The sequence below is a fragment of the Mustela nigripes genome, chromosome 17 (genome assembly GCF_022355385.1).
Source record: "Mustela nigripes isolate SB6536 chromosome 17, MUSNIG.SB6536, whole genome shotgun sequence".
Classification (NCBI taxonomy): Eukaryota; Metazoa; Chordata; class Mammalia; order Carnivora; family Mustelidae; genus Mustela; species Mustela nigripes.
In genome coordinates, this window is record NC_081573.1 from 2991491 (window position 1) to 3012702 (window position 21212).

Consider the following 21212-nt stretch of genomic DNA (forward strand, 5'->3'; position numbering starts at 1 on the left):
TCTCCTCCGGTTTATGGTGGGGAGGGAGACATTAGGGCTTCAGGAACTGAGAGTTATTTGCCTCTGGAAATTTGTGCTATTGATAAGGTAACCTCCCTGTTTAGGTCTCTAGGACATCTGTAGAGCAAGGGAGATTCCTGTTCTGCAGGATTGCGATCCCTGCAAGTTAACTATTTATCATTTTATGGCGGTCAGGGGTGCCTGAGGAATGCTACACATATGGAGGGGAGCAGGTGAAGAGGGGGTGCAAGGTGCCAGCTGTTGGGCTGGCAGGAAGGGCTACTAAAGATGGCGAAAGTTCCCGCCACAAGACCTGAGCTCGGACAGGAGAACAAAGGCCCAAGCAGGAATCTGAGACCCCCGCCCCGGGCTCCTGTGGACCAATGGGATCCCGATGAGCAGGCGGGATATCCAAATAAGGGAAACTTCCAAAAGACCCCTGAGCTTCCTCCGAGACCCCTTAAAAGCCCCCTCCTCCCTGCCTTGGGTGCGACTTCCGCCACTCTGCTTTCCAGAGTGGCGGAACCTCGCCCGAGGGTGCCCACCTCCTCCCGGCGCAACTTTCCTGGCTCCCCTTCTCCTGAGCCCTGAAACTTCGCCGGAGAGCGTTTTTAATAAATCTTGCCTTGCACCCACTTTGCCTGGTGTTGTGTTTATCTCGCCGGAAAAAACTTTACACCAGCTTTTGCTTTGTCCTCAGCCAGCCTCCTGCTCCCTCATCATAAAGGGTCTCAGGAGAAGTTTTTTCTTACTGGTAAAGAATAACCTTTTCCCCAGACAATAGCTAGTCCCTCAAGGTCCTAGAAACCTTGCATCCAAAATTCCTTAGTGTCTTCAGCCCTCCCTAATCTCCTCCCCAACTTAGAAGTATATAATAGACCACTCCTTACATTCCCGAGACAGCAGCTCTTCTTGCCCACAGGTCTTGTCCCCCTGCTTTAATAAATGACCATTGTGCCTAAAGATGTCTCAAGAATTCATTTTTGGTCATCGGCTCTGGACCTCACCCCACCGAACCTTATCTATGTTGTCGAACTTCTTCCCTGGGATAGAACTCCCTAGCGGGATTTGTGATTAGTGGGGAATCCTCTTCTCCCTCTCCCTGTGCTACTCCCCATTCCTTGTGCTCTCTCTCAAATAAGTAAACAAAATCTTTAAAAAGCAGGGAGGGGGGGTAGGAACAGCAGACAAAGGAAAAGCTCTGAAACCTAGTCTGATTATTTTTCTAAGAGATATTTATATTTCTAAGGGAAAACTCCATTTTTAAGTCTGTCTCTCCCTTTGTGTAGCTGAAAAGGAGGCAGAAAATACAAATCTCCATAAACTTGGATCTATGGGGAAGGCATGCATTAAATCAGAATAACAACTACAGCCTTGATTACTGTTTTTTGCATGGTCACCTCACAAAATGCTTCCCAATAGGATCCTGTGTGGCAATTCAAGAAAAGATTATATCCGGTGCCCCTACTGGGATACCTTGTGGAAATAAAAGTGTTATGTTAATTAAATGCTCCAGGTGATCCTAGGTGAAGCCAGGGTTAAGGGAAAAGGCTTCCCCTGAATAGAAGACAGCTGAGTGCTGGCTTTGGCTCAAGCAGACTTAACATGGCCTCTGCCCCGTGATTCTAGAAGCATCAGGTCCATGCAGCACACTTTTCTTCTTTATATCTGCTCTAGCAGAAGTTGTGTGTCCCTAGTTGTGGAGGACCCAGGAAAGAGAGAAAGAAAAAGTCAAAAGTTGTTCTCCAAGGAGAAATTCCTTGTTTCTGAATAGCTCCTGATACAAAGGACTTGGAAATGGAGCCTTTTCTGCATTACAAAGTCCTACCTGCAGGCGAGCAGCTTACAGGTGAAGAGGCTCTCTCTGGTGGTGCCTTTAAAAGCACCTTCTCCTGATGCTGCTGTGGTTTCTCCTAGAATCGCTTTGCCGACCAATACCCAAGGAGGAAGTGAAGAAGAAATGGCCCTTTCTCAGGTAAGCCTTGTGTCTGACTTCAAAGGTCTTCTTTTTCTCCTGACATTTCTCACATGTAGAAATGGCAAATACCGATTTTTCTGGGAATGGGACCTGGTTCTAAGTAGCCCATTGGTTACTTAGGTCCTATGGTAATTTGGGGGGACGGGTCATCTGATGAGACTGTCCCTGTTAAGGCAGGTAGTCACCCGGCCTTTTCCCATTCCAGTGCTCAAGCCTGTTTGCCTAAAAGTGGCCTCAACAGAGAACACACCTTAGCAAGGTTCTTGTTTGTCTGGAGCAGAAGAAGGAATCTCGGTAAAGGGATAGTGTATCAAGTGAAGGGGAGAACAGAAAGAGAGCTTTCTGGAGTGAGAGGATTCTGGAATGGGTTGCCACCGAGCACTTTTATGGTGGGTCTTTTATAGAAAATTGACCAAGGCTTGATGTCACCCCCCGATAGCACCACGATTACTTCTCCTTTGAATATGTCATCTCTGATGTTTAAAACAAAAAGGTGGCCTGGTTCTGTTGCCTTATCTCTGGTTTTCTTGTGCCTCCTCATTCCTGGGATTTTTGGTGAGCCTGGTCACTTAGCCCATGACATTTCCATCCCTACCCAGCCCCACCAGTCCCTTACTCAACACCAGTAGTCACAGGTCCTTCAGTGTGCCATAGGCACTCATACCAACTTGTTCCATCACAGCTGATGTTAACTTCTTTTAATGGCTTGATGCTTTCTTCCAGATAGCCCCCCAGTAATGCTCATTTGTTCCTTCTTAAATTCATGAGGGTCTTTGATGGGTATCCTGAGTGATGTGCAGAAACCATCATGTTTCAGCTGGAAATTCCTTAGTTTCTCTTTGCTTGTAGTATCTGATCAGGAGAACAAAGCAAAAGAAATGTAGAGGAAAATGAAATGTCCTTACAATGTGCAACCCACCGATAAATACTAGACACAAGCAAAGTTTGACTTTCTTCAAGGAATTGACAGGTGTCTTAGTGTAATGCATTGCTAGAGGTAAAAGCTACCTCAGGTGGACAATAGTCAGACCTCCAGGATCCTGTAAGTCTTCTTCAATATATGAAAATCCCTTTGAAATTAATTTAAGTAGCATGGGTACAGGACCTGTAGGTAGAAGGAGCTGCAGGTCAGCTGCATGAAGCTGGTGGTTATGTGCTCAGTGTTCACGGGGAGAGGGTAGGTACACAGAGTATTAGATCACGAATGTTTGTTCGAATTTGTACATGTAAAACTACTTTTGCAAGATTTCTCCGATGCTATCATTCAATTTGATATTAATATTGGTGAGATGTACAGGGAGTCAAGAGACCCTTTAAGAAAAAGAAAAAAAAAAGAGAGAGACCCTTTAAAAATGTAGCAAGCAGGGGCGCCTGGGTGGCTCAGTGGGTTAGAGCCTCTGCCTTCAGCTTAGGTCCTGATCCCAGGGTCCTGCACTCTAGCCCTGCATTGGGCTCTCTGCTCAGGAGGGAGACTGCTCCCTGCCCCCTGTCCCTTTGCCTGCTTGTGATCTCTCTCCATCTAATAAATAAAATCTTAAAAAAAATGTAGCAAGCTGTATATATTTGATTCTTTGCAGAACTAGGAAGCAAGTGGGTCAGCCTTCTGAGTTAAAGGTAAACATTTTTCTGCTTGTATCCCTCATCATACTAGCCCCATAAAAAATAGCTGTTTTATCTGTATCATTATATGTGTTTGTGTTGATAGTGGGAATAAAATACAGAGGCAGCATCATCCACAATGTTATTTGTAAGTCTCATGTGAATGAAAACAGTTGTTGAATTAATCACCGTCACAATTTTCTACTCTATGACTTTAACATGTATATAACTACTTCCTAAATGTATTGGTGGTGTATGATGTGTAAAAAGATAGTTCATTTTCCGGTGGATACCTTTTTGCTGCCATCATTCTTGTCCCATTTGACACCTGCTACAAACATTGGTTTAGAATCCTCTATGTATATTGACTTTTGTGTCCTTTTCAGTGGACACTCAGACCCATAACCTGGGTTAAGACCTGATCCCTTTGCACTTTAGATAAATGAGGCTTGTGATTCTCCATGGGTGGAGACTTTTGTTTCAATGACGTAAAGTTTGAACTGTAGGTCCATGGGTTCCATGTTGGTCCCTCTGCCTCAAAGTGGGCCATCCCAAGCACTTTTCTGTGGGCAGCCATTACCTTTTATTGCTTAGTTTCCGTTTTCACCATAGAAGGCTCTGCCCTTGGGGTGTTGTGGCTGAAGAAAAGGATGAGGTGACAGGATTATCTGTTTTGTGTGTGTTGAGTTTGAGTTCTTTATAGATCCTGGATATCATCCCTTTGTCTGTATTGTCATTGCAAATATCTTTTCTCCCATTCCGAGGGTTGCCTTTTTGGTTTGTTGACTGATTTCCTTTGTTGTGTAGAGGCTTTTGATCTTGATGAAGTCCCCCAAATTCATTTTTGCTTTTGCTTCCTTTGCCTTTGGATACATGTCTTGAAAGAAGTTGCTGCAGCCGATGTCAAAGAGGTTACTGCCTATATTCTCCTCTAGGATTCTGATGGGTTCCTGCCTCACATTGAGGTATTTTATCCATTTCGAGTTTATCTTTGTGTACGGTGTAAGAGATTGGTCGAGTTTCATTCTAATATACAGAGCTGTCCAATTTTCCCAGCACCATTTATTGAGGAGACTGACTTTTTTTGACTGTATATTTTTTCCTGCTTTGTTCAGGATTATTTGACCATAGAGTTGAGGGTCCATATCTGGTCCCTCTGTTCCACTGTGTATGTGAGATGGATGGAGACTCCTGGCTCCAGCCCCTTTTGGTCCCTGGTTCCCCTTTGCTCCTGCTAAGGCCAAGAAAAGGACCACTAGCCATCCCATTTGACTAAGATAAGATAACAAGTCATTGCTCCTGCTGAGACAGAAGAAAAAGACCAGTTTCCCAGTCCTGTTTGAATAAGAAAAGAAAGAGAAACAGTCCCTAAGGAGATTTAGCACTCTCCTGAGGTGCCTCCACACAGATTATACTTCCTTGGGAAAGAGCCATTTGGCCTTGAGAGACTAGGAAAGTGCCCTGGCCTTCTGAGAGAGAGGAAACACCCACCCACCCCCCACCATCCCCCATTGCCTGTAACCATAAAAACTCACTCCTAACCCTGTCAGGTGCTCAGTCTTTGGGAATGAGCCCACTGAGCTCGCTGGCATTAACAAAGCTGTGTTCTCCCATCTCTCCGTGTGCTGTTTGGGTTTCCTCGGCCACCTCAGGTTTTCCACAACATATGTGTCTGTTTTTATGCCAGTACCATGCTGTCTTGGTGATCACAGCTTTGTAGTAAAGCTTGACATCAGGCAGCGTGATGCCCCCAGTTTTGTTTTTCTTTTTCAGCATTTCCTTAGCAATTCGGGGTCTCTTCTGAATCCATATAAATTTTAGGATTGTTTGCTCTAGCTCTTTGCAAAATGCCAGTGGAATTTTTATCAGAATGGCATTGAAAGTACAGATTGCTCTAGGCAGTATAGACATTTTTTTAAAAAGATTTTATTTATTTATTTTCAGACAGAAATCACAAGTAGTCAGAGAGGCAGGCAGAGAGAGATGAGAAAGCAGGCTCCCTGATGAGCAGGGAGCCCAATGTGGGGCTCGATCCTCCTGGGATCACAACCTGAGCGGAAGGCACAGGCTTTAACCCACTGAGCCACCCAGGCGCCACGCCAGTATAGACATTTAACAATGTTTATCCTTATGATCCATGAGCATGGAATGGTCTTCCATCTTTTTGTGTCTTCTTCAATTTCTTTCATGAGTCTTCTGTAGTTCCTCGAGTACAGACCTTGACCTCTTTGGTTAGGTTTATTCCCAGGTATCTTATAGTTCTTGGTGCTACAGTAAATGGAATAAATTCTCTAATATCCCTTTCTGTGTTTTCATTGAATAAGAAAGCAGCTGATTTCTGTACATCGATTTTGTATCCTGTCACACTACTGAATTGCTGAATGAGTTCTAGTAGTCTGGGGATGGAGTCTTTTGGGTTTTCCCTATCAAGTGTCATGTCATCTGCGAAGAGAGAGTTTGACTTCTTCATTGCCAATTTGGAATACCTTTTATTTCTCTTTGTTGTCTGATTGCAATTGCTAGGACTTTTAATACTGTGTTGAACAAGAGTGATGAGCATGGGCATCCTTGTGGTGTTCCTGATCTCAAAAAGAAGGCTGACAGCTTTTTCCCATTGAGGAAGATATTCGCTGTGGGTTTTTGTTTTTGTTTTTTTTCAAGATTTTATTTATTTGACAGAGAGTGATCACAAGTAGGCAGAGAGGCAGAGAGGGCGGGGGAAATAGGCTCCTTAGTGAGCAGAGCGCCCGATGCAGGGCTGGATCCCAAGACCCTGAGCTCATGACCTGAGCCAAAGGCAGAGGCTTAGCCCACTGAGCCACCCAGGCACCCTATCACTCTGGGTTTTTCATAGATAGATTTTATGACACTTTGCCAGTGAAGATATATAAATGGCTAAAACACATGAAAAAAAATGTTTATCATCACTAGCCATCATTTGATTCAAATCAAAACCACATTGAGATACTACCTTACACCAATTAAAAATGGAGTGGATGTGGAGAAAGGGGAACCCTCTTAGACTGTTGGTGGGAATGCAAGTTGGTGCACCCACTTTGGAAAATGGTGTGGTGATTCCTTAAGAAATGAAAAATAGAACTCCCCTATGACCCTGCAATTGCACTACTGCATATTTACCCCAGAGACACAGATGTAGTGAAAAGAAGGGCTGTTTGTGCCCCAGGGTTCATAGCAGCAATGGCCACGGTCACCAAACTGTGGAAAGAACCAAGATGCCCTTCAGTGAATGAATGGATAAGGAAGATGTGGTCCATATATACTATGGAGTATTACGCCTCCATCAGAAAGGATGAATACCCAACTTTTATATCAACATGGACGCGACTGGAAGAGATTATGCTGAGTGAAATAAGTCAAGCAGAGAGAGTCAGTTATATGGTTTCGCTTATTTGTGGAGCATAAGAAATAACATGCATGACATGGGGAGATGGAGAGGAAAAAGGAGTTGGGGGAAATTGGCAGGGGAGATGAATCATGAGAGACTGTGGACTCTGAAAAACAATCTGAGGGTTTGCAGGAGCGAGGGGTGGGAGGTTGGGTGAGCCAGGTGGTGGGTATTAAGGAGTGCACATATTGCATGGAGCACTGGTTGTGGTCCATAAACAATGAATTTTGGAATACTGAAAAGGAATTTAAAAAAATAAATAAAAAACTTTAAAAAGTTTTAAAAAAGGGATAAGGTGAAAAGAAATGGTTAAGTCAAATGTGGGATAAAGTCTGGTGGGTACAGTGAGGTAAGCAGTGAAGGTCAGGTGCTGGGGTCTAGCTGGAGACACTAACTCTCCCTCTTTGATTTTAGGGACCATCATGAACTGTGTCAATGGACACTTGGTGACTGTGGTATTTATTGCAGGGACAGCTGACCTTCAGAGATGTGGCCATAGAATTCTCAGAGGAGGAGTGGAGACGCCTGACTCACACTCAACGGCAACTGTACCGGGATATGATGTTGGAGAACTATAGACACCTCCTCTTCCTCGGTGAGAATGACTCCTTCCAGATTTCCCAGACCACACTCAGGGTTTCATTCTCCTTTGAAGACTGTCTCTTGGATGATTCCTCCTTGTATAACTGGAGATCAGGCCACTGCACTAAGGAACACAAGTAAGGATTAGTAGGTGTAGACAAAAATCCTCCTGATGATTGCCTTTCAGCTTTAGCCTCCCCTTCCTTCAGGTAACAACATTTCTATATATAAATCAGCGTTTTTGAAACCGTTGAGGGGGCATAAAATGGTACTGGCTGCATTTAAACTCGAATTTTCACACCTTATTATTGTATTGGCAATACTTAGAAGCGCAAGTTAGGATGTGACTCTTTTTTTTTTTTTTAAAGATTTTATTTATTTATTTATTTATTTGATTTATTATTTTTTTTTGTCAGAGAGAGAGAGCAAGCACATGCAGAGGCAGAGGGAGAAGCAGGCTCCCTGCCAAGCAAGGAGCCCGATGTGGGACTCAATCCCAGGCTGCTGGGATCATGACCTGAGCTGAAGGCGCCACTCAACCAACTGAGCCACCCAGGCATCCCTAGGATGTGACTCTTTGAAAGTCCTTCAGGTTCTACAGGGGCTGCTGGTCAGCAGTGTTTGGGAAATCATCTTTTAGAATTCTGCAATGTTCTCTCTTCTCTGCTAAGCACAGTGTAGGTTGAAAGACTCTCCAGCAATATGTATATTCGGTCTCTCTATTAAACAGGTCTCATTGTGTCAAAGCCTGATTTGGTCTCCTTTTTGGAGCAAAAGAAGGACCCTTGGGATGTGAAGATAAAGAAGACAGTGGTCTTTGATCCAGGTAGGTGGGAATGGATGAAGCAGATGACAGAGGTGAAGTCCAAGTCTGAAGGAGGAAGGTAAACCTTCAAATGTGGTTCCAGTAGCTCTGCTTGAATGAAAATCAGTTGGAGAAGCCCCGTCTTGTGTCTCTGTCTCTCCCAGAGGGACATCTGTGAGCCAACATCATCATGCTTTTATTTTCTCTAAGGATTCTGCTTCAGCTCCAGTGATGGTCCATCCTGTCCACAGGGAGGACCAGGAGCCTCTCCTTGGACCAGGAGCCTCTCCATAATCTGAGAGCTCTTTCATTGCTTTGAGGGTCTTGGGAAAATCTCCTTATTTCTGAGGGTCTCTATGCTAAGTCTCTTCTACATTCTGTTTGCTTCGTGTGAGAAACTGTCAGCATTGTAGTGGGCATACTGGGGATTGGTGCAGAAATCCCCAGAACACTGGAGATAGACACCACCTGGTTTCTGGCTTCTGCTTTACAATTTTATGGAAGCTTTATCTCGAACATATGAAATTGTCAGTCAACTAAAACAGTCAGTTCATCAGGTAACAAAGCATATCCATAAAATGAGACAATGTAATTCTTTTATTTCACTCCATTACATTCATTTTTCTTTGTACAAAGGAGAAGTTTCCCCTCCATGTGTTCCATTCCTCAGTGGGAAACTAATGCAATGTCTCTATTTGTTTGCTAGATTTCCTACATAAATTATTGTTATAGGGAATTCAGAATGTTTAGAACCCACAGCCTACAATAAAGTCTCGATTCTTAACTTATTATTAATTGCATCATTTTATAATTTTGTTTCATAACATCAGGTTCCTGTGACTTTGTCATATGTTTTCATTTTCTTATTAGTTGTCCATGAGACTCATCTCTACTTATTAGATAAAAAGTTCTGATATGACATAGGGATGTGGTTTACAAGAATTGATGTAGATAGTAAATTTTCCACATTGAAAAATATGTTCTGTTCATAAATGAAATTTTACTTCAGGGAAAATTAATTGTAAGGCTTTTTTTTTTTTAAACTATTTTACTCAAAATGTATCTGGATTTAATCCCTAGTATTTTATAAAATGATTGTCAGCATATTTTACAACTTTGATGGCCTTTGCTTATTTAGAAAGGGAAGTTATTTGCTTCTCTGCTTCGCTCTAAAGAATGGATTATACCCTTAAATTCTGTGTAAGAAGAGGAGTATATCAGTAAGAGATTGCATTTTTTGATTTCACTTAAGTCCTTATTCATAATATTTTCATTACACCTCTTCATGACTGATTTTAATGAAGTCCTTACAGTTTTAGTGAGAGTGAATGTATGCCAAAATTGAAAATGCCTTTTTTATGGATATACAAAATTAAAGTTATAGTTCTGTAGAAGGTTTCCTTTAAAATAATTCATATATTTTTTCTGTACAATTTTTTTAGTTAAAATTGGACTTACTTTGGTTTTGCATATTCCATAATAATGTGCTTTCTTTTGTATGGCACTTTCCAAAACATTAGTTAGTTTGGGTTTTTGTCTTTTTAATTTTTAATGTATTTTTTTAATAGGATGACAGTTTTCAACACTTTTGAACAATGTGAATGTAACTCAAATATGAATCAGGCTTATGCCCTTTCCAAATAACATTATTGTGTATTTATCTATGTAAATATTACCCATAAATTGTTCGTAACTCATCCTGTGTATTTCTGGTAGTTGTGAATGTTCTAGCATATCTGGGTGAGTTGTTATAATACTAGCATTAATTTCAACATCTCTATTGCTGAATTCATATACTCTTTGCATGAGAAGCACTGTTGGTGAATCAAAAGTAATTCTTTCATTTTTTATACCTCTGTATATTGTCTAGGTATTATATTTTATCTTAATTGTGTTGTTATGCCCTTGATATGCTTTGACAGCATTCTCATTAACTTTTCTGTCTTCTGCATGTATTTTCATTCTGGTTACCTTAGAGGTTCCTTAAAACATCTTTGAGGTATAAACAAACCATTTTAAATGGATATTGTCAATTTTATAGGAAAGTTTTCTACTTAAACCTCTCCACCCCTGAACCTACTTTATGTTACCACTATCAGAAATTCTGTCTTTTATATTGTGTAGTTAATTAGGTTGATTTATGACTTTTATGCTTTTGTTTAAGAACTTCTATAGCAGAAATACAGGTGACCCATGCTACCTCATTATAGCACTACAGGTTTCTAGAATTGTGTAAAGATTTATATTAGCAGGAGTTTTATTTTGTCATGTGCTTTCAGTTACTCTTTAAAATCCCTTCCTTTTTTTTTTTTAAGACTTTATTGATTTATTTGACAGAGAGTGAGAGGGAACACAAGCAGGGGTGTGGGAGAGGGAGTAGCAGGCCCTGATAGGGGACTCCATCCCAGGACCCTGGGATCATGACCTGAGCCACAGGCAGATGCGTAGTGACTGAGCCACGCAGGCACCCCTGGAATCCTTTTATTTCAAGCAGAAAGACTTCTTTCACATTTCTTGGGACAGGTCTGCTGGTCAGTCAAAGGGTCTTTTACTTGGCATAACTTTCATTTGCACAGTCAGGCACAACAGTTCTGCCAGGTCAATTATTCTTAGTGTGGATTGTTTCCTCTGTGTGTGCTTGAATACATGATCACACTCTCTTCTACTTATACGGTCCACAGAGAATTGCAGTAGTAATCTTACAGGAGCTCTCCTGTAGAAGATGAGATGTTTTTGTCATGCTTTTTCAAAATTCTCTTGTCACCTGGGATTTTTTCTTTTAGAGGTTTTATTTATTTGTATGACAGAGAGTGAGAGAGCACACAAGCAGGAGGAGTGCCAGGCAAGGGAGAGGGAGAAACAGGCTAACCGCTGAGCAGGTAGCCCTGTGTGGGGCTTAATCCTGACCTAAGCCGAAGGTAGCTACTGAACCAACTGAGCCACCAGGGACCTCTCACATCTGATTTTTGATAGGTTTATTATGTGTTACTGTGTTCCTATCTTGACATTTATCATACTATGAATTACTGAGATGGTTGGAATCTCTTCTTTCCACTTAATGTGTGCAGTAGAAGCCTTTAGTTTTTCATGTCAACCCTCTGTCCCCTTTCACTCTCCTCTCTTTATGGGGTCCCCTTAATGTACATATCGGTCCACTTATTGGTGTCTTACAAGTCCCAGACCATGTCTTTTTTGATGTTTTTCTTTGATTTTCAAAACAAGGGGTCTTTAGATTATCTGATTCTTTCTTCTGCTTGAGCAAGTCTGTGGGTGACCCACTCGTGTGTTTTTACCTTCAGGCATCCTGTTCTTTAACTCCGTGTTCTTGCTTGGCTGATTGTTTTACCTCATCTCTTTGGGTTTACATTTTGGTCATGACCTGTTTTCTGATCTCATTGAGTTACATACGAGTTTTTTCTTCCTTTCTCCATGCGCATCTTTATGATGGTTAATTCTTTACCATGCAAGTAAGAGTTCTTCATTAACTGAGGGTTCTTTTGTGGGATTTATTTTGTTCTCATGATGGGAACACATTTTCTATTTCTTTTATCGCCTTGTGATCTTCTGTTGACATTTCTGAATTTAAGAAAAAAAAAAAGCCTCTGGGCCCAGGTTTATGGACTTCCTTTGTAGAAAAGAACACTGACAATAGTAATTATAGCATCTGTCACACATAACCTGGACATTTGTCATGTCTAAATTTTTGTAATTTCCCAGGTTACCAAAGTGTAGTTACTTCTTTAGAGCCCACGATACCTTTCTCTCTCTGTTTCCCTTCAGATTTGTCCATTGTTTGAAGAAATATTCAACCTTTTGTCTGAGTAGCTACCACACTGCTTCTTCCAATCTTAGTTGGTTTTCTCTTTCAATCTGAACTTGATTTGGTTACAGATCTGTCAATTTTGATTTTTTTTCCTGAAAACTAAATCCTCCTATTGATACTTTCCTATTCTTGCTAAATTTCTGTTTTATGTTGAATTTCCTTTCTTTCAGGAGTGCCAGGATGGCTTGTGTTTAAGCCTTTGACTTCAGCTCGGGTCATGATCTCAGGGTCCTGGGACTCAATCCTGTTTCAGGCTCCCTGTTCAGCAAGGAATTGACTTGCCCCACTCCTTTTGGCCCTCACCTCACTCATGCTCTCCCTCTTTGTCTCTCTCTCTAATAAGTCTTCAAATATATTCCTTCCTTCTGCTGATTTTATGCTTCTAATATGCTACTTTTCCTGATTATTTGATATAGAGGAGAGTGATTTGTGTTAGACCCTGACAATACTATAGACTTTTCTATGAAGCTGTGTGGTCAGTATGTTGTGTGCAAATTGATGTGTCCACGGAGGAACAAAGTCCTGATGCTTCCTTCTCAGCCATCGTGCTGACGTTCTCTCATTGATGTTATGGTTGCTATGTTAGACATCCTCAGTATATTCCTCTAAAAGTAGTAAGGGGAATGAGTTGACTTTTCTGTTTTTCAATATCTTTCAGCTGTATCTTCACAGGGCACCCTGAGCTTCCTGCCAGAGCCATGCAAAGAAGCTTCATTTCAAAATGTGTCAGTGGTTCGATATAAACATAGTGTCCTTGAGAAGTTACACTTAATGATAGACTGGGATGATGATCGAAAAGGATATATCCAAATTGAGACGACTGCCCAGAATAGTGAAAGATACAAAATACTTGGTAAAACCTTCCTTTTTAAGTCCATTAGTTCTGCAAGGCAGGGTGTTTCTGTCAGCAGGAGCTCCACTCAAACACTCAAATATCCATATTTATGGATGGAGAATGTGGAACATCTGGAAAGTTACCGAGCCTGTGCTGAACATAATGATTTGAACAATTTTGAAAATAGGATTGGATTGAACTTTCACACAAATATTTCTAAATTTCAGAGATTTCAACATGGAGAAACAGCTGCTAAGTGGGATCCATTTGAGAGGTCCTTTACTAAAGACTCAACCCTTCCAAATTCCCAGAGCATTTTCAAAGGAGAGGGAATTGCTCAAGGCAGTGAATCTGAGAAAAAATTTCATCAAGGCTCAAATGTTAATAAACATCTGAGGACTCATTTTGCAGAGACCCATTTCAAACCTATTAAATGTGGGGAAGACTTTTCTCAAAGATCCATCCTTCTGTCTAACAGTATGCATATAAGAGAGAATCCTAATGAATGTGAAAGAGATTTTAACCATTCCTCCAGTTCTGGCGATCATCCAAAAATTTATGTGGGAAAAAACCCATCCAGATATAAGAAGCCTGGGAACACGTTTAGTCAGTCATCAGGAACACATATACATAAGACAATCTGTAGTGGAGAGAAACCTTACAAAAGTAAAGAATACAGCACAGACATTAAATTGCCATTGACCCTTACTCACCATCACAGAATTCATACTGGAGAGAAACCTTACCAATGTCAAGAATGTGGGAAGGCCTTTAAGCAAAGCTCAAACCTTACTGAACATCACAGAATTCATACTGGAGAGAAACCTTACCAATGTCAAGAATGTGGCAAGGCCTTTAGGCAGATATCACACCTTACTCACCATCACAGAATTCATACTGGAGAGAAACCTTACCAATGTCAAGAATGTGGGAAGGCCTTTAACCACAGCTCAAGCCTAACTCAGCATCACAGAATTCATACTGGAGAGAAACCTTACCAATGTCAAGAATGTGGCATGGCCTTTATCCAGAAGTCAGGCCTTACTGCACATTGCAGAGTTCATACTGGAGAGAAACCTCACAAATGTGTAGAATGTAGCAAGGCCTTTAAGCAGTTAGCCAGCCTTACTCGACATCACAGAGTTCATACTGGAGAGAGACCATACCAATGTCAAGAATGTGGCAAGACCTTTAAGCAGATATCACACCTTACTCAACATCACAGAATTCATACTGGAGAGAAACCTTACCAATGTCAAGAATGTGGCAAGGTATTTGTGTCCCATTCAGGCCTTACTCGACATCAGAGAATTCATTTTGAGAAACCTTACAGATGTTAAGTATGTGGCAAGGCCTTTAGTGGCATGCATCCCTTCATGTACAATACTTAAGTCATATTGGATAGAAACCTTAGAAATGTAAAGAATATGGCCAGGGCTTTATCCAGCAGTCACACCTTACAGAACATCACAGAATTCCTACTGGAACTAGTCCTAACAAATTTGAAGACTGAGAGAATTTGGGAGGACTGCCCAACTCTAACTCCACATCATAGAATTCATTTTGGAGAGTGATTATACACTCGTAAAGAACGTGGCAAGACCTTTAGGCAATGATAAACCCTTGTTTCTTATCCAAGAATGTATAGTGGAGGTGATTTTACAAATAGAAAAATATAGCAAACCCTTTCCTAGTGCTCAAGCCTCTCCCAGCATTACAAAATGCATAGTAGAGAGAAACCTTTTAAGTGTAAAGAATGTGGTAAAGCTTTTGGATTGCTCGACACTTAAGTCAGCATCCCAGAGTTCATACTGGGGAGAAATACTAGAAATGGAAAGAACATGGCAGGCCTCTGGCTGGAAGTCATAACTTGCTCAACATCATTGTTACCATCCAGGAGCAAAACTGTAATATGTAAAGACAGTGGCCAAGCCTTTAACTAGATTTCAGTCCTTACTCGGTATCCCAAAATGCAGTCTTGGGTCAAACTCTACAAACCTAATGAATGAGGAAAGACTGTCTCTTACAGTTTAGGAAACATCAGAGTGTTCAGAAAAGAAAAGGAACTTGATAGATAAAAGTCCATAGAAATGCATTTAGTTTAACATCAAATGCTAATAAATGCCATAGAGTTTCTTTCCCAGAACAGAGCAGTACACCAGTCACTCTTTTCGTAGATTATATAAAAAAAATCTTAATGCAAAGTTAGTTAGATAATGTATGTGCTATTATGCTTCAAAAGAGAGAAGGGATTTTTGCATGGGTATAATTTCAGTGAGTTTGTTTTTCCATTGATGCTATATGAAATTTTTGTCTTGCAATTATGTGTGTTTCTACTCTTAGAACTCTTCAAAAAATTCATTTATTCCTAGTGAGTGTGTGAAAGTATGTGGATCATCATTACTGCATCAGGGATATAAGATGCCCTTCTTCTTTAGGTGGGACTCATGCATATCTAATTTTCCATGGAAGGTGAAGGACTGTGTAACATACAATATATGAGGAAAATCTAAATCATTATTCCTCTTGTGGTTATAACATTGATACAGGTCATCATGAAGTAGGTGTTCAGAACATCATTCTCCATTTTTTTTAAATCTTTTTTTTAAAATGATTTTATTTATTTATTTGATAGAGATCACAAGTAGGCAGAGAGGCAGGCAGAGAGAGAGAGAGAGAGAGAGGAGGAAACAGGCTGAGTAGAGAGCCCAATGCGGGGCTTGATTCCAGGACCCTGGGATCATGACCTGAGCTGAAGGCAGAGGCTTTAACCCACTGAGCCACACTGGCACTCCTCATTCTCCATTTGTTAAAACTAAAACTAAAAAAAAGTGACCATCACCAATTAAATACTAATTGGTCTTTTTAATAAAAACAAGATGGCAGTCCAGTAATAAACTACTGAAATATCTTCACAATAGTAATTGTTAGAGAGTATAAGTTGATAGGGTTGAAATGAAGAATTTTCTGATATCAGAGAAGAGCTAATTTCCATCAAATGACATATACTTGTACATCCACATTTTTAGAGAATTACTGGAGTCCTGAAAGTGCTTAAGTATGCAAAACTAAGCTGGTAAGAAGTTAAAATAGACTTCTATCAGATATCTTCTCTAAGCCTCATGGTAATCACAAAGTGAAAATAATGTAGTAGATACACAAGACATAAAGAGAAAATAACGCAAGTAATTCCCTTATTCAGTATCATCAAATCACAATGATAGCTAATGAATAAGAAAGTGATGAATAATTCTAAACAGCCAGAAAACAATGACGACAGTAACTCCATACTTGTACTGATACTTTAAATATAAAGGGCCCAAGTTCTTGAATCCAAAGATACAGATTGCTTGAATGGAAGGAAATGCAAAACCCAACTGCATACAGTCTTCAAGAGAATCACTTCAGCTTTAAGAACACTCTGACTGAAAGTGCAGTTGTGGAAAGAATATTCCATGCAGGTGGAAACAAAAGAAAGCAGGTTAGCTCTGCTTACAATAGTTAAACTTTAAGTCAGAGAGTGTAGTAAAACACAACGTGTTTTATGGAAAGCTCATTTAACATAATGGGCTCACTTTGTGTTTTTAATTCTGTGGCTTTTGGCAGAAAAAAAGATTTCCCCCATTGTTTTGGTTTGGGAAGGACAGGAATAGTATGATTATGTAAGTTGTGTAATACTTTCCTCCTTTTTTTTTTTTTTGAGATTTTACTTATTTGACAGCGAGAGAGATCACAAATAGGTAGAGAGGCACCTGACCTTAGCTGATGGCAGAGGTTTAACCCAGTGCCCCATACTTTACTGTTTCAAAATCAGTACCATTTTCCATAAATGTTGGCATTTGTCTAGGTACCTCAATTGTAGCTTGTGAAGGTTTATGAACATTGATATGTTAGGAGTTTCCTAAACAAGTAGTTGATTTTCAAAAACCGCTTTCTGTGTTTGGAGTGTTGGGGGAAGAAAAACACTGAATAACAATTTGAGAAAACCTACTGCTGTCAGATTATCATGTGTGTGGAAAAATATGGTTGCACTGAAAATCTTAGCAACTTAACTGTAATAAGTAGCCAATAATTGATCAAAACTAACTTGTAAAGGCTAATCTTTTCCACAGTATTCAGTTGTCTAACCTCCTGCTAGTATACTTTGCATATTTTTTTCATGTGTTATTTAATTTACATTGATACGTGCTATTTGAAGTTTTGTTTTGTTTTTTTTTTTTTTTTTTTTTTTGACAGAGTGAGCAGGAGCAGGGGGAGCAGCAGCAGGCAGAAGGAGCACAGGGAGCCCCACACAGGGTTTGATCCTAGGACCCTGTAATCATGACCTGAGCTGATGGCAGACACTTAACCAACTGAGCCGTCCCTGTTATCTGCTATTTAAAATCCCTAAATAAATGACTTGTACTTTTAGGTTATCATAATGCTTATCAGTAAGATTTCTGGTATTATTTCTAGGCATTATTGGGCATTATTATTCTGGGTATTATTTCTTTATATACAGTTGCAAATGATAGGCTCTGTACAGGTCACCTTTGCTTTAGCTGTGATAGTGGATTTAGTTCATGCTGGGTTTTCTTTTTTTTTTTTTTTGAAATGTACATCTTCCCATTAGAAAACCCTTACCTTCTAGTTGGTTCAATGTTTTTAGCATGGCTTACATATGATTAACAGTTGTATATGTTATATATGCATTTACTAAATAGCAAACATTTACTTTAATATTGGAGAAAGGTAGCTAACACATGTACTTAACAATTTGTTTGTGTTACTTTAAAGCTGTAGGTTTGTCTATTCATGTAGTGTCTGTATTGAGAAGACATTTTTATTGCTTTCTTTTCCTTGAACTAATAATCATCATTCATGCATTGGATTGTTGTGTTTATTCTTTCAAATTTGGATACATAGCAGTCACTTACTTTTGAAAACTTATTTTGTGGGGTACCTGAGTGGCTTAGTTTGGTAAGCGGCTGCCTTAGGCTCAGGTCATTATCCCAGGGTCCTAGGATCAAGCCCCATGCCAGACTCCCTGCTCAGCAGAGAGTCTGTTTTTCCCTCTCCCTCTGGCTGCCCATCTGCTTCCTTGTGTTCTCTCTGTATCTCCCTGTCAAATAAATAAATCTTTTAAAAAAATTTGTTTGATCTATAGTAATCTTTTGTACTTTTTAAAATATATATAATCTGTTGTTCCTTAAAAAATAATAAAAAATAAAAGGTCAATTCAATGAACAGATAGAACTTTTATAATTATTCGTGTATGCAACATAAAAGTGCTTAACACATAAAACAACTATTAACAGACAAGAATAATGGAAGAGACAGCAATACATTAGAAGGGGACTTCAGTACTGTGCCTTTAGTATGGGTAGATGTACCCAGACAGAAAATAAGGGGACATCAGACTTCAGTGATACGAAGCAGACAGACTTCCAACACTGCATCCAATAGTATCAGAAAACACATTCTCACATACACATGGATCATTCTCCAGTATAGAGTATATGTTGGGCCACAAAACAAGTTTGCGGGTTTTTAAAAAAAAAAACATTTTATTTGACATTGAGACAGTGAGAGAAGGAGCACAAGCAGGGGAAGCAGGAAAGGGAGAAACAGGCTTCCCGCTGGGCAGGGAGCCTGATGCGGAACTCCATTGGAGGACCCTGAAATCATGACCTGAGCTGAAGACAACCACTTAATGACTGAACCACCCAGAAAAAGCATCTTAATGAATTGATGATTGTAGGGCGCCTGGGTGGCTCAGTTGGTTAAGTGACTGCCTTCGGCTCAGGTCATGATCTCAGGGTCCTGGGATCGAGGGCCCCCCCTGCACTGGGCTCTCTGCTCAGCAGGGAGCCTGCTTCCCGCACCCCCAGACCTCCGGCCACCTGCCTGCCTGTCTGTCTACTTGTGCTTGCTAGCTCACTCTCTGTCAAATAATTAAAATCTTTTTAAAAAATGTATGATTGAAATCATACCAAGAATCTTTTCCAACCACTATGGCATGAAGCTAGAAGTCAAGTACAAAACTAGAAAATTCATAAATATGTGTAAAATAAACATGCAACATTATTCAGAATGGCCAACATAATGGGAATACCTTGTCCATTGTCTGATGAGTAGATAACGTGATGCATATGTACAATGTATACTGGATGTAATTGATAATACATTTTAAAGTTGCTAAGAGAATAGCTCTTAAAACTTCTTACCACATGAAAACTTTTAACTCAGGTGATAACTATGTTTTGCAATATAAATATATATCAAATCATAATGCACCTTAAAATAATGTTATAAGTTAATTATATCTCAATGAGACTGATAAAAGTGAAATAAGCAGATGAGTGGCTTCCTAGGCACAGGGATAAGAGGATGGGGATGGTTAAACAGTATGAAGTCTCAAAAAAAAAATAGTATGAAGTCTCTTTAAGATGTAATCCAATGTAAAACTGACCATGGTTTGCTTGTACTGATATGTGAATCAGTTAAAAACCTACTGTTTTACATTTTAAATGGGTACATTATACAGCATGTTCATTCTATGCAAATAAAGCTGTTTAAAAAGAACCTCAAATGCCTACATAAGAAGATCTAGTATTAAATAATTTAACAACAAAAAAAAAAGAGGAGAAACAAAAAGACCTAGTATTATAACATCTCAAGACTACTTAAATTGAACTAGTAAACACACATACACATGTACGATTTCAAGGGAGTTTATGATTTAACTTTCTCCTGTGTTTTAAATTTTGTGATACTACAAAAACTATTTTTATTTTTTAAAATTTTTTAAAAACTTTAATTATTTCACAGAGAGAGACACCGTCAGAAAGGGAACACAAGCAGGGCAAGTGGGAGAGGGAGAAGCCAGCTTCCTGCAGAGCAGGGAGCCCAATGTGGGGCTCGATCCCAGGACCCTGGGATCATGACCCAAGCCAAGGGCAGATGTTTAACTGAGATGCTTGACTAAACCACCAGGCACCCCTAAAAGACTTAAAGTTATAGGGGCGCCTGGGTGGCTCAGTGGGTTAAGCTTCTGCCTTCCTCAGGGTCCTGGAATCAAGCCCTGCATTGGGCTCTCTGCAGCAGGGAGCCTGCTTCCTCCTCTCTATCTCTGCCTGCCTCTCTGCCTACTTGTGATCTCTCTCTCTCTCTCTGTCAGATAAATAAAATCTTTAAAAAAAAAAAAAAAGACTTATACAGCCAGAAAATCTGAGTGTATGTTCCTGTAGAGAAGGAGTTATAATGCATATATAATAGTAAAGAATATAACTTCTTTTTCGTTCAGAAGTATTTGAAATATTTGCCCAAAAAAGAAATGTTGCATTGGTAACAACTGTTGGAGCCACACTTGAAACTGCCCATCTGATCACAAAACAAAAGTTCTAGGTTGAATTGTAAGCATTTTTCTCTCATTTATAATGAATGCTCCAGAACGATTATTTGATATAAAACTGGCCTTCAGTTCTATGCATGTAGCATATATTGTTTGATAGACCTCCAGTTTTTAGGTGTCTAGGTTGATTCTAGTTTTTAAAAACAAATTCTTTAGTAAGTCAAGTTTGTCATATGATTATAAAGGCAGTGTTGATAGTATCTGATTTCAGATTATGGGATGATTTATTCTATTCCCTCTAACACCTCTATTTGGTATTTAGTAATGTTCTCGTTCATTCTCCAAAGAGCATTTTAAAATCTGGAGAAAATTCCCCTTTAGAACTTTGCTTTTTTCAGGACTTTGCACTCTATTGAGGTCCTTGACCCCATCTGGATTACATGTGCACTTTCTTTAATCCTGGTCTACACAGAGTAGTGCAAGTGTGCAGTGTCCACTGAGCACTGCAGGCTGTCCCTCCTCTTTGATATTTGGAACTTGACTGCCAACTCCAAAAGGAATCTTGGGCATCAACGATGATCCACCCCAAAGCAAACCTTCTCGAAAGCTTTAGGTCATTATATCTTGGTGAGAATTGTTCAGGGCATGTAAACAGCTGGAGGAGAAAGAAGTGAGAACTGACAGGAGATTCTGTGATACAGGAGAGAAATATTCAGAGAGCCAGCCTTTAGTAGAACAAGCTGTGGAGAGCCATCCAGCAGATGCAAGGAGTCACGTAGACGGGAGTGCCCGTGGATTGAGGAAATGAGGATGATTGGTTGAGGAGAATGTGGGCGCGCTCGTGATCGGCG

General features: G+C 40.1%; 2 protein-coding genes across 2 annotated transcripts in view; one reads left to right on the plus strand and one right to left on the minus strand.

The window, feature by feature from the left end:
- LOC132005470 (zinc finger protein 665-like) overlaps positions 1–21212 on the minus strand; it is a 612263-nt gene that overhangs the window by 447016 nt on the left and 144035 nt on the right.
- LOC132005468 (zinc finger protein 11-like) overlaps positions 1–21212 on the plus strand; it is a 331984-nt gene that overhangs the window by 66486 nt on the left and 244286 nt on the right. The window contains 1 exon segment of the mRNA XM_059382639.1: positions 13796–14387. Coding sequence (XP_059238622.1) covers positions 13796–14387 — 592 coding nt within the window.